General features: G+C 39.4%; 1 protein-coding gene across 2 annotated transcripts in view; it reads left to right on the top strand.

The window, feature by feature from the left end:
* Positions 1-16,963, top strand: part of LOC126412402 (serine protease svh-1-like) — a 467,630-nt gene that overhangs the window by 186,206 nt on the left and 264,461 nt on the right. For both annotated transcript variants that reach the window (XM_050081990.1, XM_050082000.1), the window contains one exon: positions 15,339-15,533. In XM_050081990.1, the coding sequence (XP_049937947.1) occupies positions 15,339-15,533 (195 nt within the window). The remainder of the gene's footprint in view (positions 1-15,338; positions 15,534-16,963) is intronic.

Raw genomic sequence — 16,963 nt, 5'->3', positions numbered from 1 at the left:
TGAAACTGAAGAAGAAAAGAAACCCCAAAGACAGATTCCCATCCTGCTTCCCACCCCAAAAAATCCCTGCTTGGATAAGCTGTTCATCAAAGTGCTGGAGAATGGCTTATTTCAGCTTCACCAATACAGGCCCCAAAATTGAATTCAATAAACCCCTATTGTATGCCTGGAGAGAGTGATCGAACACCATGTGTGTGAAAAAAAAAGTGTACATTTTCTTCCAAAATAACCTCTTTCTGGTAATTTGTTTGCAATGTATTTGATTCCTGTTATCTAATTATAAGGAAACTAATCAGTAGATTAGCTGTACATCTATTTATTTATTTTACTTTTAACAAAGTAGTGGTTTACAAATCCTTAACTTGTCTACTTTGTGCAGATCGTTTTATTAAACGTTATTTGGATCAACCAAGAAAACATCTTTTGCATGTGGTATACTTAGTATCTTATATGGTCCACTGTAATGAGAAAAAATGTATTCATTTTCTTCTGTACATTAGGACTGTGATGTACTTCTTTCACTAATATTAAGTCATCTGTATTACATGTTGGTGTTCTTGCATTCTCATTACATTAACTTGTCTTTCAGCTGTTTGCTGTAAATGATTCCTTACTATGTCTTCTAAATTTTCTCCTGCGATCAAATTGTCATATGGCCATTTAAACAATTTAAACAAGCATTCACCAATAAATTTATGTTTCATTACATCTGCTGGGGATAAACCTGTAGACACAAGTGGTAACTTGTTTAATATAACCTGATATTCCAGTATCATTTGTGCCCAAGTTGTATGTTTGGTGCAACTATATGTTCTACACAATCATCCAATTTCCTTCTTAATATATTCACATAGGTCTGATTTATGTTATACTTTGATATAGTTATATGATGTATGCCTTCCCAAGCTAAGAATTCCTTAAAATTCTGATTACCATTATCAGTTAATAGTCATTTCAGTTTCCCGTCCTCTGCAACATAATTGCTTATACTATTGATCATTGTATCCATTTTGCTTGCTTAATAGGATATAATATGATTTATTTTGACCAACATTCTAAAAGTGCACGGATTTATATTGCGTCTCTCTTACCCATCAGTAAAAGATCGTAAAAATCCTATGCCTTTAAGCCATGTAAACTCTTCAGTGAAATAGGATACATTATATAATTAATACCACTGTTATCCACTTCAACTTTTTGACAAATTTAGCATGTCTGTATCAATGTAACAACTCTCTTTCTTAACCCCTTCAAGTAGTAAAACGTTTTCTTATGTCTTATACATTTATAAATACCAAAGTGACCATAACTTTTACATATGAAACATACTAACTTGGTCTCCTCACACTGCAGAATCCATAGCTTCCAGCATTGTGTGTGTATTTTCTCTCCAAAATAATATTTTATCTACTAGTGTCCATAGATATTCTAATCACAGTAGTGATTCCTGTGTACATTGTTGAAGCTTACTTTTGAAATAGTCATCCTCATTTAATCCTCATCATATCTGTCCTGCTATAACTTAAACTTAAGAAATTAATTGAGAAAATTACTCCAGGCCCTTTAGTTCTTTTCGTATCATTTATTCCCAGCAGTAACCTTGACAGGGTGGAACTTGATTTTTAGAATTTTTAATATGTATAATGTCAATGCTAACCTGTTGAAAAACAGTGCCCATCTCATCAGATGCCTATGCAACAATCTGCTTGATGATCAGTGTATACTACTAAGTGTGATCCCAAAATATGTATTTCAAATTTTTGTATATTCCTAACGATGGCTAGTAGTTCTTTCTTACTTGCAGAGTACTTTAGTTTGTATCTGCCTAGGCATCTATTAATGAAAGAAATTGTTCTATGCTCCCTGGCTTTGAGGTCCCATTCTCCCTTAAGTAATTTTGCAACTATACCATATTCTGATACATCACTTGCTAGTTTAAATGGTTCATTTGTTATTGGATGTCATAATACTGGAGCATTTACCAGTGCGTCTTTATTATTCTGAAAAGCTTTTGCAGTATTTTCATCCCAAATCCAAATAGATATCTGTTTCAATAATGCAGAGTGAACATGGATCATTCATTTCTTCTCCTTTTATATATCTATGATAGAATCCTGCTAGTCTGGAAAACGACATAAATGGTTCAATTTATCAAACAATGGAAAATCCAAGATGGAATGTAACAATATTATGAGAAGGAAAGTTACTACTCACCATATAGCACAGATTCTAAGTTGCAGATAGGTACGAAAGCTTTATTTATGACAGTCTTTTTGTTGTGCCTATCTGCGACTCAGCATCTCCGCTATATGGTGATTAGCAACTTTCCTTTACATAACAAATGGTTCACCTTATGTGGTTCTTGACAATCCTTCATAGCTTTTATTCATTCCTGGTCTGTATTTATAGCGTTTACTCCCACTAGTTGTCCTAGAAACTTTAATTCTTCTTAATCAAAATATGACTCTCCTGATTTGATAGTTACTCCTTTTGCATGGGATTTTTGCAACAACTTAGTTCATAAGGCACAATTTTCTTTTGTAGTAATAAAATATTGTCTACATAAATTAGAAGTTCTTGTAACAATTCTCTTCCGAGAACTTGATCAAGTGCTCTAATAAATACTGAAATGAAAATAGGTAACACTAAATTGATAAGATTTCCCATCGTATAAAAATGATGTATACTATCTATAATCTTCATGTAATCTTATCTGACAGTAAGAATCTGTCAAATCTATTGAAATAAAGAATTTTGCATGTTCAAACCATGCCCATGACTCATCAACACTTACAGGTATAGCATGTTCCATTTCTAAGTGCCTATTTAATGCTAGGACAGGCAACATGATTCGAACTCCTGTGCCTTTCATAACTATAGGTAAAGTGTTATTACAGACACTTAAACTATGTTTTATTACTTGGCTATCTATCATTTTATTGATTTCTTCTTGTACTGGATAAGCTTTACAAAAGAATGATTTTTTGTTTTTGATCTTAAAACTACAAATGTAGTTGCATATAATGCCCTGTTTGTCTGAAAAATACTGTTTTGTAAATTCTTACTATGTACACATGTTATTGGTAAAACAGAAAATAATTCTTTCTTCTTACACATAGTCATTAATTCTTCTGAGATTGAGGAAATCTCGCTACCTGAATCAAAATAAATTTCTACTTTTCTATGTCCTGTTTCCCCACTCACTAAAGTTTTTGGTATAATTTCCTTTGTTTCCTTATCTTCTTCTGGTAACCATTGTCTCTTTGGTATTATAGGTAACAAATGTATCATGTATCAGCCAAATACTGATTAGTTACATACTGGATTTTGGCGTGCAATCCAGGACAATCTTCATTTTCCGTGATTTTAATTGCATAATTGTTCTGAGCTATATCATTACTGGGATTAGTTATGTCTCCATTCTTAGAATTCATCTAGATATTTACCCTTTGTAAGGACCACTCAGCATACTTTTAATATGTACCTCAAGAACTATTGTAATGTTTTGGATGTAGTAGTTCCAGTGTTACTTTTTCTGTGTGTTTGAAGACCAACACATTCACTTAAAACTGTCTTGGAAATCTTGCCAAGATTTAAAATTTTCTGAGGGGGCATTATTACATTCAGCTGCATTTGTGGTTAAATAACCTAAAGCAAAATTGATTTTCTTTTGGTCATCTCATCTGCTTGGTGATGATCATGAAAATAATCTTAAAAAGTATATCGGATGAAACTTCCCCACTGGCTTAAATTTGGGAGATTGTTTTGACAAATAAGTGCATGACAATCAGTATTGTAGATAAACCCACAGAAAAAATTGATAAACTTTATACAGACATAAATAATATACAAAAAAATATTCAATTCACTATGGAAAAAGAAACAAAAGCAAATACATTTCTTGGATATAACAATAAAGAGAGACAACAGTAAACAAACATTTGACATCTTCAGAAAGCCAACAGCCATAGATACAATTATACATTTTTCATCCAACCAGCCACAAAATCAAAAATTAGCAGCCCTGTGACACAAGTTACAGAGACTAAATAACATCTCACTCAGTAAAGAAAACTATGGAAAGAATTACAAACAATACAACTCATAGCCACAGAAAAATGGTTACCACACCCATCTAGTACAAAATATCAACCAAAAAATTAAAACACAATTAAAGAAAAATGAAAATAAGCAGAGAACACAAACACCAAATGACGCCATGTACACTACAGCACACACAGAAACATAGAACAGTAATGCTTACGACATGACTAACGGAAAAAATGGTACACTTTAACACACAGATGCAAAGCAACATACAAGATAGCCAACATATTAAAGAAATAGCGATGATGCATTTCTTACAGAGCAAGAAACAGACTCCAATCACATTTAAAAACAACAGACATATGCCAAGGGGCAGGTATATACCAGCTATAGTGCCAACAATGTAAATCAGTATGTCTATGGATATCTAAGTAGGCACTTCAAAACTAATAAAGAACATATAAGAAGTTGGAAATATGGAAATAGCCATTCTACCTTCGCCAAACACCTGATAAAACATGGACATGAACTATCTAACATGGAACATGACGTGACAGTTATTAGAATGAATAATCACAACAAAAAGTTCCTGACATTGCAAGAAAACTTTCACACCCAAAGAGCCATTGCAATGGAAAGGAAGGTACTCAGTGACCAAATATATACAAACAATAACTCTCTGCTCTCTCTCAAACACACACACACACACACACACACACACACACATAACAAATGAAAATATGAAGCCACACACACAACACAAACAAAAGATGAGAGATAAACACACAGTGACAATTGGCAACACTGCACACTGAAAACACACACATATTGAATACAAAATGTAAAGTGTAAGTGATGTGTTGAATCAAATGTGGATGATAGAACATTGGAAATCGGGCAACTGGACCATGGAGACTAATGAGCACATCTCCAGGACTACACAAATGGGGTAACAATGATGGAAATCGTAACACCGAACGATAAATTCACATCACAAAATTTCTGCTACAACAGAACAAGAGTATAACATGACAAAATGTAACATAGTAACATACTGTGACTACCACATAATACATTTATTATATTTACTTGTAAATTATAGAGTACAGCAATCAGTTGTCCTTTTTAAATTTTAATATGCAGAGCCATATTTTGGCTGGAAGCTAGCCATTCTCAATGCACTATTATTTTTGCTAAAAGCATGTAAGTCCCTATTGATTGGTTGAGTAGTATTTAATGAACTGTGGGTGAAAGCCAGTCAACAGGGACTTATATGCTTTGAGTGAAAATAATAGTGCATTGAGAATGGCTAGCTTCTAGCCAAAATCTGGATCTGCATATTAATATTTAAAAGGACGACTGATTGCTGCAATCTATAATTTACAAGTCAATATAACAGTCACTGAGTGCAACAGCTTTCCAGATGGACATTAATGTTTGTTGTTCTTGTGGTCTTCAGTCCTGAGACTGGTTTGATGCAGCTCTCCATGCCACTCCATCCTGCGCAAGCTTCTTCGTCTCCCAGTACCTACTGCAGCCTACATCCTTCTGAAACTGCTTAGTGTATTCATCTCTTGGTCTCCCTCTACGATTTTTACCCTCCACGCTGCCCTCCAGTACAAAATTGGTGATCCCTTGATGCCTCAGAACATGTTGTACCAACCGATCTCTTCTTCTAGTCAAGTTGTGCCACAAACTCCTCTTCTCCCCAACTCTATTCAGTACATCCTCATTAGTTATGTGATCTACCCATCTAATCTTCAGCATTCTTCTGTAGCACCACATTTCAAAAGCTTCTATTCTCTTCTTGTCTAAACTATTTATCGTCCACGTTTCACTTCCATACATGGCAACACTCCATACTAATACTTTCAGAAATGACTTCCTGACACTTAAATCAATACTCGATGTTAACAAATTTCTCTTCTTCAGAAACGCTTTCCTTGCCATTGCCAGTATACATTTTATATCCTCTCTACTTCGACCATCATCAGTTATTTTGCTCCCCAAATAGCAAAACTCCTTTACTACTTTAAGTGTCTCATTTCCTAATCTACTTCCCTCAGCATCACCCGTTTTAATTTGACTACATTCCATTATCCTCGTTTTGCATTTGTTGATGTTCATCTTATACCCTCCTTTCAAGACTGTCCATTCCGTTCAACTGCTCTTCCATGTCCTTTGCTGTCTCTGACAGAATTACAATGTCATCGGCAAACCTCAAAGTTTTTATTTCTTCTCCATGGATTTTAATACCTACTCCAAACTTTTCTTTTGTTTCCTTTACTGCTTGCTCAATATACAGATTGAATAGCATCAGGGAGAGGCTACAACCCTATCTCACTCCCTTCCCAACCACTGCTTCCCTTTCATGTCCCTCGACTCTTAAAAGTACAAATTGTAAATAGCCTTTGGCTCCCTGTATTTTACCCCTGCCACCTTCAGAATTTGAAAGAGAGTATTCCAGTCAACATTGTCAAAAGCTTTCTCTAAGTCTACAAATGCTAGAAACGTAGGTTTGCCTTTCCTTAATCTTTCTTCTAAGATAAGTCATAGGGTCAGTATTACCTCACGTGTTCCAACATTTCTATGGTATACAAACTGAACTTCCCCTAGGTCGGCTTCTACCAGTTTTTCCATTCGTCTGTAAAGAATTCGTGTTAGTATTTTGCAGCTGTGACTTATTAAACTGATAGTTCTGTAATTTTCACATCTGTCAACACCTGCTTTCTTTGGGATTGGAATTACTATATTGTTCTTGAAGTCTGAGGGAACTTCGCCTGTCTCATACATCTTGCTCACCAGATGGTAGAGTTTTGTTAGGCCTGGCTCTCCCAACGCTGTCAGTAGTTCTAATGGAATGTTGTCTACTCCCGGGGTCTTGTTTCGACTTAGGTCTTTCAGTGCTCTGTCAAACTCTTCACGCAGTATCATATCTCCCTTTTCATCTTCATCTACCTCCTCTTCCATTTCCATAATATTGTCCTCAAGAACATCGCCCCTGTATAGACCCTCTATATACTCCTTCCACCTTTCTGCTTTCCCTTCTTTGCTTAGAACTGGGTTTCCATCTGAGCTCTTGATATTCATGCAAGTGGTTCTCTTTTCTCCAAAGGTCTCTTTAATTTTCCTGTAGGCAGTATCTATCTTACGCCTCATGAGATAAGCCTCTACATCCTTACATTTGTCCTCTAGCCATCCCTGCTTAGCCATTTTGCACTTCCTGTCGACCTCATTTTTGAGACGTTTGTATTCCTTTTTGCCTGCTTCGTTTACTGTATTTTTGTATTTTCTCCTTTCATCAATTAAATTCAGTATCTCTTCTGTTACCAAGGATTTCTACTAGCCCTCGTCTTTTTACCTACTTGATCCTCTGCTGCCTTCACTACTTCATCCCTCAGAGCTACCTATTCTTCTTCTACTGTACTTCTTTCCCCCACTGCTGTCAATTGTTCCCTTATGCTCTCCCTGAAACTCTGTACAACCTCTGGTTCTTTTAGTTTATCCAGGTCCCACCTCCTTAAATTCCCACCTTTTTGCAGTTTCTTCATTTTTAATCTACAGTTCATAACCAATAGATTGTGGTCAGAGTCCACATCTGCCCCTGGAAATGTCTTACAATTTAAAATCTGTTCCTAAATCTCTGTCTTACCATTACATAATCCTTCTCTTCCTTTTCCTACTGTCAAATTCCAGTCACCCATGACTATTAAATTTTCATCTCCCTTTACTACCTGAATAATTTCTTTTATCTCATCATACATTTCATCAATTTCTTCATCATCTGCAGAGCTAGTTGGCATATAAACTTGTACTACTGTAGTAGTTGTGGGCTTCGTGTCTATCTTGGCCACAATAATGCATTCACTATGCTGTTTGTAGTAGCTTACCCGCACTCCAATTTTTTAATTCATTATTAAACCTACTCGTGCATTACCCCTATTTGATTTTGTATTTATAACCCTGTATTCACCTGACCAAAAGTCTTGTCCCTCCTGCCACCAAACTTCATTAATTCCCACTATATCTAACTTTAACCTATCCATTTCCCTTTTAAAATTTTCTAACCTACCTGCCTGATTAAGGGATCTGACATTGCACGCTCCGATCTGTGGAATGCCAGTTTTCTTTCTCCTGATAACAACATCCTCCCTAGTAGTCCCCGCCCGGAGATCCGAATGGGGGACTATTTTACCTCCAGAATATTTTACCCAAGAGGACGCCATCATCATTTAATCATACAGTAAAGCTGCATACCCTCGGGAAAAATTATGGCTGTAGTTTCCCCTTGCTTTCAGCCATTTGCAATATCACAACAGCAAGGCCGTTATGGTTAGTGTTACAGGGCCAGATCAGTCAATCATCCAGACTGTTGCCCCTGCAACTACTGAAAAGGCTGCTGCCCCTCTTCAGGATCCACACATTTGTCTGGCCTCTCAACTGATACCCCTCCGTTGTGGTTGCACCTACGGTACGGCTATCTGTGTCGTTGAGGCACGCAAGCCTCCCCACCAACGGCATGAGCATGAGTGTACATGATTCTTTTTATAGATGTAATAATGGACATTTATTACATCTATAAAAAGAATCATGTAGACTCATGCTCATAAATTAAGGATATTGCTGATACATGGTGAAACAATGCTCTGGTGGCCGGTTTGTAGGTTTAAATCACCTCATGGTATGACCATGCGGTGCATTTGTCCTGCGGTCGTCACACGGTGGTGCTGGCAACAGTCCACATACACAGAGGTGTGTTGGTGCATGTCAGAGTATGGTGCAGCGAGTAAGTGTGCAGATGTTTTCAGACATTATAATGGTGACTGTGTGTTGAAAATGGCTCAAAGAATACATATTGATGACGTTATGAGGGGTAGAATACTAGGGCAACTGGAGGCTGGTCAAACACAGCAGGTCGTAGCACGGGCCCTCCGTGTGCCGCAAAGTGTGATCTCATGATTATGGCAATGATTCCAGCAGACAGGAAACGTGTCCAGGTGCTACAGTATGGGACATCCACGGTGTACAACACCACAAGAAAACTGATATCTCACCATCAGTGCCCACAGACAGCCACGGAGTAGTGCAGGTAGCCTCGTTTGGTACCTTACCGAGCCACTGGAACAGTTGTCTCCAGACACACAGTCTACAGATGACTGAACAGACGTGGTTTATTTGCCTGGAGACCTGCAAGGTGCATTCCACTGACCCCTGGCCACAGGAGAGCCCGTAAAGCCTGGTGTCAAGAACACAGTACATGGTCATTGGAACAGTGGTCCCAGGTTGGGACGAGTTGATGTACAGTCTGAACAGTGATTCTCACTGGGTTTTCATCTGGCATGAATCAGGAACCAGATACCAACCCCTTATTGTCTTTGAAAGGGACCTGTATGGAGGTCATGGTTTGATGGTGTGGGATGGGATTATGATTGGTGCACGTACACCCCTGCATGTCTTTGACAGAAGAACTGTAACAGGTCAGGTGTTTCGGGATGTCATTTTGCACCAGTACGTCCAACTCTTCAGGGGTGCAGTGGGTCCCACCTTCCACCTGATGGATGATAATTCACGGCCCCACCGAGTTGCCATCATGGAGGAGTGCCTTGAAACAGAAGATATCAGGTGAATTGAGTGGCTTGCCTGTTCTCCAGACCTAAACTCCATCAAGCATGTTTGGGATGCTCTCAGTCAATGTATTGCTGTATGTATTCAAACCCATACGACACTTCAGGAGCCCCGACAGGAACTGGTGCAAGAATGGGAGGCTATACCCAAGCAGCTGCTTGACCAACTGATCCAGAGTATGCCAACCCATTGTGCAGCCTGTGTACGTGTGCACGGTGATCACATCCCATATTGATGTCAGGGTACATGCATGGGAAACAGTGGCATTTTGTAGCACATGTGTTTTGGGATGGTTTTCTTAACTTATCACCAATACCATGGACTTACAGATCTGTGTCATGTGTGTTCCCTATGTGTCTATGCTATTAGCACCAGTTTTGGGTAGTGCCACATTGTGTGTCACCCCATTCTGCAATTATCCTTAATTTATGAGCGTGTGTGTAGTACAGGCCACTGGAGATTGTTCATAAATAAAAGAAGCAAAAAGCATATGGCAATAAAAAGCTGCCTTCAGTTAGTTGCATAGATGGAAGTTTACATCCACTAATTAAGAGTTCTACTTATCCAAGTGCTGTATGATACACTGAAGTGTCAAAGAAACTAGTATAGGCATGCTATTCAAATACAGAGATATGTAAATAGGCATAATATGGTGCTGCGGTCAACAGCACCTATATAAGACAACAAGGGTCTGGCAAAATTGTTAGATCGGTTACTGTTGCTACAGAGGCAGGTTATCAAGACTTAAGTGAGTTTGAATGTGGGTTTATAGTCGGTGAATGACTAATGGGACATACATCTCTGAGATAGCAATGAAGTGGGGATTTTACCATGTGACCATTTCATGAGTGTACTGTGAATATCAAGAATATGGTAAAGCATCAAATCTCTAACATCACTGTTGCCAGAAAAAGATCCTGAAAGAATGGACAAATAATGATTGAAGAGAATCATCAGTGTGACAGCTTTCCTGCAAATTGCTGCAGATTTCGACATTGGACCATCAGCAAGTGTCAGCGTGCAAACCATTCAACGAAACATCATTGATAAGTGCTTTCGGAGCCAAATGCCCACTCGGGTACCCTTGATGACTACACAACACAAAGCTTTATGACTTTTTTGGGTGTGTCAACACGAACATTGGACTGTTGATGATTGGAAACATGCTGCTTGGTTGGGTGAGTTTTGTTTCAAATTGTATCAAGCAGAGGAACGTATATGGGTATTGAGACAACCTTATGAATCCATGGACCCTGCATGTCAGCAGGGGACTGTTCAAGCTTGTGGAGGGTCTATAATGGTGTGGGACATGTGCAGTTGGAGTGATATGGAACCCCTGATATGTCTAGACATGACTGACAGGTGACACATACATAAGCACACTGTCAGATCACCTGCATCCCTTCGTGTCTGTTGTGGATTCCGATGGACTTAGACAATTCCAGCAGGAGAATGCAATGCCCCACACATCCAGAATTGCTACAGAGTGGCTCTTGAAACTCTCTTCTGATTTTAAATACTTCCATTGGCCGCCAAACTCCCCAGACATGAACATTATTGAGTGCATCTGGAGTGCCCTGCAACATGCTGTTCAGAAGAGATCGTCACTCCCTCATATTCGATGACCTTTCAGTATTCAAGACCTTAGTCAAGTCCATGCCAAGTGTTGTGGCACTTCTGCATGCTCATGGGAACCCTAATTGATTTTTGGCAGGTGTATCAGTTTCTTTGGCTCTTCACAGTATATTAAAGCCATTTGGAACATATTTCTTTGTGTTCTTGCATAGTGGCAAGGACAACACAGAATAAACAGCTGTTCCCAGGTAAAATGCAGAAGTGGCAGTGCCAGTTCAGTAAGAGTGTAATGTGATCTACAATGTTACTGTGGAAAGCCAGTGGGAGTGGCAGCATCACTGAAGGAAATCAGGTGGTGGCAGCATTGGCAGGTGTCAGCTGCTGTGGTTGGTGGTACGTGACCAATGGTGGCTGCCCAAGATGTGAGGATATCAAAGGGCTACCAAGGCGTGTGATGTGGCTCTGATTGATGGACCATGGGATGCGGCTGACATAAAGCCCAGAGTGGGACCCCTCTGTCTGCTGGTGGTCATGATGTCGCCTATACAAGGAGACAAATAAAAATCCATGTGTGGAAGCATGTGACCATGGATGAAGAATAGTCCCATGATCACATTGCTGGTGTCAGTGGTGTGCACACAGCTAGCAGAGAAGTTGGCATCTATGGCAGAGAAGTGCCCACAGCCATGTGGTGAGACTAATCATGGGATGTGTGTGTACTGGGCCATCAATGGCCTGATATAGTACCCCTGTGCCTTGAGGATAAGGTGGTTGAACAATCCCAGTGATTGCTGGATTGGAAAATGGGAAGTAGGCAAAAAGGACACATCCATAAGGCAGAGATATGGCCAAGGGCAGAGGTCACAATGTGGGCACGAAGAAAAAATGTTGTGTCAGAAGGATGTCAGTGGTCCATGGAAGGTTGCCTTGGCCAACGGTGGCTGCCCACAGTCTGACAACTGTCCAGAATGCATGGTGTGTATAGGAGCAAGCAAATTGAAAAAGTAAGGCTGGGGGATGGCGGCTTGATGTGGCAGAAAGACATTATTGATTGTGCAGTGCGCAAAGGAGCACAGCAACACTCAGAAAGGTGCCAAGAGCAACACCACAAAGAAGAGCATAAGGGAGACTATACACTGTCCTGGTTCTCAGAAGAGAGGAGTAGGCAGAAACGTGCACTGTGCTTGGGAGGTGGATAGTTGATTAGGGGTGTGAGAGGGCCCTAGGAGGCATGGAAGAGCAACAGTAGCAGTAGTGGTGATTCCTAGGATGGCAGAAAATAGTGAGTCAGCATTGGAATGGCACCAGTGACCAGTACAAGACAAAAGTTAGACCAACAACAGCCATCTACAGTGTTGTTGGGCTGATGAAGTGGTGATAACTTCAGCAGCTGATAGGAGATAGGAGTCAACCAACAATGGCCACAGGGGCCAAGATGGCGCCTGCAGAGCATCTGTGCCCAGTGGAAGGCACAAGCTTAATCAACAATGGTTGCCGGAGACTTGAAGGTGTCAGTAGGGTACTGGCCCAGAAGCAAGGCATGCATCAAGGTGGTGGCAGCATGGCTGGATGCAGAAGGTCTGGTGCATCATCAGCCCAGGTGCCGTCAGGCTCAGCCAGATGCGGGTTGACAGATGGGATGTCAGCAACCCATTCGTGGCTGATGGAAGGCAGATGCTTGATTGTTGAGGGTCATTTGAGCTGCAGTGATGCTGACAAGGTTGGCTGGATTCCCTGGGCCAGTGAGACATCAGGCACCAGCAGGCTCAGCTAGATGTTGGAAGGGCAAAGGCCAGGTGGGACACAACTCTAGTCATTTCCAGACACAATGCCAGGTGAAGATACTGGCAGTGGTGACAGAAAGGCCTCACTGTCAACTTTTGTGGCCTTAGGTGGTGGCAAGGTTAGCTAAAAATAAACAACTGTTTCCCAGATAGGCATCTGTAACATTTTACTGCACAAATAAAGGCAAAGGTTAACAATAGCACATCTGGTAAATAAAACTGAGAATGCTCCTCTGGATCTGGTGGGCAGGGTGCTGACTAGCCAGTCCTAGTGGCATCGTCATGAGCCTGCAGGATCCTGGAATAATGCTATTGCATAGGTGCAGCTGTCGACTTGTGTGACATTACAGCAAGGATGCACCCAGTGCCTGGCATGATGCTGGGGTGAGAGTGCAGCTGGCACCCAGTGTGATCCTGTGGTTGGGGTGTGGCTGGTGCTCAGTGTGATGTTGCGGGTGCAGGATTGGCAGGAGCCCACCATGTATTGCGGCACTGGCTTGGCCGCAGTCTGGTACGATGTTGTGATCTGAGTTTAGTAGGTGACTAGTGATGCTTCAACACCAGCTTGGCTGCAGTTCAGTGTGGAGCAGTGCTAGAAGCGCCGCAGGGTGTGGAAGCAACAGAGTCAGCTCGGCAGGAGTCTGATGTGAGCTGTGATGGCAACATGGCAGAAACCCAGTGGGAGCAGCAGCATTAGTGAAGCCAATGGGCCAGCAGCAGTGACTGTTGAGAGGAAGCAGTTGACCAATGGTGGCCACCTGGGGTGCAACAATACTGATGGGCTGATGCTTTTTCCCTCAATTAGAATAATGATTGTCATCAAGAATTGTTTTGGCTGTGTCCCACTTTCACATGTTCATTTACATAACACCCTTATTCCCATACTTACAGCACCAATAAATATTTATGCTTGTTGCTCATTTATTCCACTTGCCTTTTTGTCTTTCATTTCATTAAGACTCTTTACTGCTTTGTCTTTCAGAATGTGGTAACCTTTCTAATCTTCATCATCATCCAGCAATTTGTCTTCTTCAGTAGGCAGGCACCTTTCCTTTTGTTTTCTTTCACTCAGCTCTTCAGTCTACTATTTTGGTATGTTAAACACTTCTCATTGCTCAGAAAGTGTAATTATCTCATTATGATCAGTCGCCATTCAATTAATATTTCTTTTCTCATATTCAAATACTCTTTCTTTAACTCTCCTGTACAAAATTTCATAATTTCCTTACTTCTTTAATGTCTCTATTACCTCACACTTTTCCATCAGTTTTCCTATCTTTGTTCTATGTTGATTTACCTGATCTTCTATATTTTTCCCCATTATTTGATGCTACATTTTCGTCAACATTTCATGAGTTTCCTATTCTTTTCTAACTTTACTTCCCTTCATATCATCTATGGACTAAAATCAATTTTCTATTACTTTCAATCAGATTGAGACATCCGATAAAATAATGTCTTTTACGGTTGTTAGAATGTTGGTTTCCTATAATCAGGAAATTTCATTTTTCTTGGTCCCGTCCATATTTCCAAAAAATATCACCACCTACCTTCACTGTCACCATTCCATTCCATTACTCTCTTGTGTCAGTATCATTCATGGGAAAGGAAAAGGGAAATTTTATATGGTAATGGAAACCCCTTGGTGGAATGTAAATAATCGAAATAGTGAAGGTAACAACTCATAGTATCGTTGGGCATTGCATGGTCAACAGGCCCATAAACAAGACTGAAAATATTGCTAAGTTTTCAACCAGTGCTGTTCTTCAAAGCCACCTAGTATGAAATACAGATACACCTGTACATTTTCATTATCCTGTCCAACTACATTGTAATGTTGTTACAACCCACTTGGACTTCCAAGCTTCACACATCCATTTTATGCTTATTACTATATTTAATCCTTATTTTCCACTGCCACTGAGGTCTACTTATCGTCCCTGCTCTCCTGCTGCCCAACATCTCCTAATCCGTCCTTGTCTTCACAAATAAACACCTCCCAGTTGCAACACTCCTTTCCTCTCCTGCATACTTGTCTGCTTGGACAACTGCAATTAAACAGTGTGTGTGTGTGTGTGTGTGTGTGTGTGTGTGTGTGTTTTGTTGCCTTTGTTGTTGTGTGTATCTATATGTCATGCATCTTTCAACTGCAAGAGAGTCTTTGCTATTAATCACCTCTGTTTATTTCTTTGTAATGAAACAGTTTATATGAATTATTTCTGGAATTGTTCCAAATAGATTAGTAATTTATGTTACCATTACAATTCTTCTGTCCATTTACATTTTTATTTAGTCTTGCTGTTCTAGGTTGGCAACTTGAACTTGAGACTCCACCAGCTACTGCTACACATCCATTATGTATTGTAATCAGTCGAACATTCCCATGTATTTTGGATGAGATGACAACAGCGTGTGAAACTGATTATTTTTATTGGAGTGCAAGAGACTGCAATGAGCTGTATGCAGATGCTTTTATTTGTAAACGTCCATATGATGCTGTTGGTAAGTGAGACTTTGAATGCCACATTAATGCTATGAGAAAGTTAGCTTAATACATATGAAGTAATTTTAGTTACTTGAAAGTCTCTCGGGCATGCAGCCAGATTGAATGATTGTTGTAGAATGAATTTTCAATGGCATAATGCACCACCATCATCAGGTGATAATGGCACGTTATTCCATTGAAAATTTGTTCTACAATGATGAATCAATCTATCTGCATGCCTAAGACACTTTCAGTTGGCATATTTGCTGGGAAAACCTATGAACACATATTAGTTTAGTTATTCCCTCACTGATCAATTGAGTATCATGTTGAAAATAAGTTTCAGCACAATATCAGTGGCATTTATTTTAAGTAAGAGAACATTCAACTGGCTACTCATATGAAAATTCTTCCATTGCTAAGACACTTTTCAAAGTGTGAGTCTTGTCTGTGCATACCCTTGTTACAGAAACTTGCCAGCTTTTCTGGAAATGATTTCATGCAGTATTGTTTATGTAAACTGGAAAGTAAGCCTCAATATCATGATGTGACTGTTCTTAATAATTACTGTACGAACATGTTCTACCAGTCACTCAGTCACTACATTTACAGTGCTGGCGATGTCAGAAATCTCCATTATTTATGGACAGTCTAAAATCTGTTTGCCTTTTTTTCCTCAGGTCTTATTACAGTGTATACATCTACATCTTGTTTGTACCAACCTCTAGTTGCAATTTTATAACTTTTTTAGGTTTCCTGGATTTTTCCACATTTAGATACGAGCATTTGTATTGATAGTGTAGAAACTGAGTAAACAGATTAAACTCATATTTACAGTATTTACTACATAAAAAATGTAAATACATATGCAGAGACATGGTCTTTATATTTCTATTTTTCCATAACCAGTATATGTGCCAAATAGACACCTAAAACAGAAAGATTACAATTAAAATTATGTTTATCATTAATAATGCAGTGCAAATGGTACAACTTGAAGAAAGGAGGGATACTGACTTCAACATTACACTCGTATGCGAAGTCCTTTCTGCTGTCATTCCGTGTTTGAAATTAATCCTTTTCATGACAGACTATATCTTCTCTTACCACCTTTCCATGAAAATAATACTAGAAACATATGCAGCAATAACACTTGAAACAAATCAAGCCTTCACCCCATTTTCAGGCAGTCCAATCTGAGTCGTTCTCAAATAAATCATCTGAAGATTATTAAGGAACTTGAGGAATCATTTTTTCCAAATATTCCTCTTGTACAGTGCACATTTTAAACAGACATAACATGCCTGCCTGCTCACATTTATGAGTGATGAAGTGTCAATAACAAAATCCTTGAATAATTGTCAGTTTTTTACGATATTAATAGTTAATGACATTTGACATCTGCAGTAGAAACTATGATGTCTGTAAAGCTCACTAAGACATCTGT

The sequence above is a fragment of the Schistocerca serialis genome, chromosome 1 (assembly GCF_023864345.2).
Source record: "Schistocerca serialis cubense isolate TAMUIC-IGC-003099 chromosome 1, iqSchSeri2.2, whole genome shotgun sequence".
Taxonomy (NCBI): Eukaryota; Metazoa; Arthropoda; class Insecta; order Orthoptera; family Acrididae; genus Schistocerca; species Schistocerca serialis.
This window is presented reverse-complemented; position numbering and strand designations above follow the sequence as displayed.